The sequence below is a fragment of the Rhipicephalus sanguineus genome, chromosome 5 (genome assembly GCF_013339695.2).
Source record: "Rhipicephalus sanguineus isolate Rsan-2018 chromosome 5, BIME_Rsan_1.4, whole genome shotgun sequence".
Classification (NCBI taxonomy): domain Eukaryota; kingdom Metazoa; phylum Arthropoda; class Arachnida; order Ixodida; family Ixodidae; genus Rhipicephalus; species Rhipicephalus sanguineus.
In genome coordinates, this window is record NC_051180.1 from 86,980,409 (window position 1) to 86,981,271 (window position 863).

The 863-nt window shown below is 58.3% G+C and overlaps 1 protein-coding gene across 1 annotated transcript in view; it reads left to right on the plus strand.

Annotated features, from left to right (window-relative positions):
- Window positions 1-346: 346 nt before the first annotated feature.
- LOC119393949 (neural cell adhesion molecule 2) overlaps window positions 347-863 on the plus strand; it is a 58,879-nt gene continuing 58,362 nt past the window's right edge. Inside the window, exon 1 of the mRNA XM_049415993.1 lies at window positions 347-580. Within this exon, the coding sequence (XP_049271950.1) occupies window positions 347-580 (234 nt within the window). The remainder of the gene's footprint in view (window positions 581-863) is intronic.

Here is an 863-nt window from a genome sequence, read left to right on the forward strand (position 1 = left end):
CGGTGATGTACATCAACTATTCGTACCATCAACCTCCACAGCCAGGTCACCCGGTTGTGCCGCCCGGACACCGCCAGCAGTGCCGGGACGATGATGAAGAAGAGGGAAAATGAGCGCATGATGCATCCTAATACTAACATGGAGGTTGTATCTGCGGAAAAGGACTTCTCGTTTTCCCAAAGCACTGCACTGAAATTCGTTTTTGCTGACGAAGGTCGTGACCGTCCTCCCGGAGTTGACAATGATGCGAATGTGACCGACGGTCCTCAAAGAAGCGGAAAAGGGGGGTCGAGAAGCTACGCCACCACTGGCCTCCTCGGATGCTCTTCCGGCAACCTTCTCGAGCATGCCGCCGTCCGCCGCTTACTCCGCGACACAGCCCGAGTCGACTGCCGGACTGTATGGCTGGCACCTGCCCACAAAAGTCGCCTTCGTGGCCGAGGCCAAACTTCTGCGATGCAACCAGTTCTGCCCCTCCACATACCCTTTCGCAGATCCCCAAACCGATCGCAGTGTGGCCGAGACCTGCGGCCACAACGAGGGCAGCCAAAGTCGACCGCACGGAGTCTTCGGCAATTCTGCAAGACACGTCGTGGCGTGCAAAAGAGCGCGACCACCCAGGCACCGCCAGTACCGCCCTCCAGAGGACGTTTTCACTTCAGCGTCTAGGGCCTGTGGGCCTGCGACTACGAGCGCTGCACAGCAATGTCGTCCACCCGAAACCATTTCTGCAGTAGTTCGCCACTGCAATTTGCAGCGTGGCCGAGTGTAAGAAGACGCGGATGCGCGCTCGGGCGGCTGGGCGCTTAACTCGGCGACGATGCGGAAATAGCATGACGACACTGCAAAAATAGGTTTGTGGG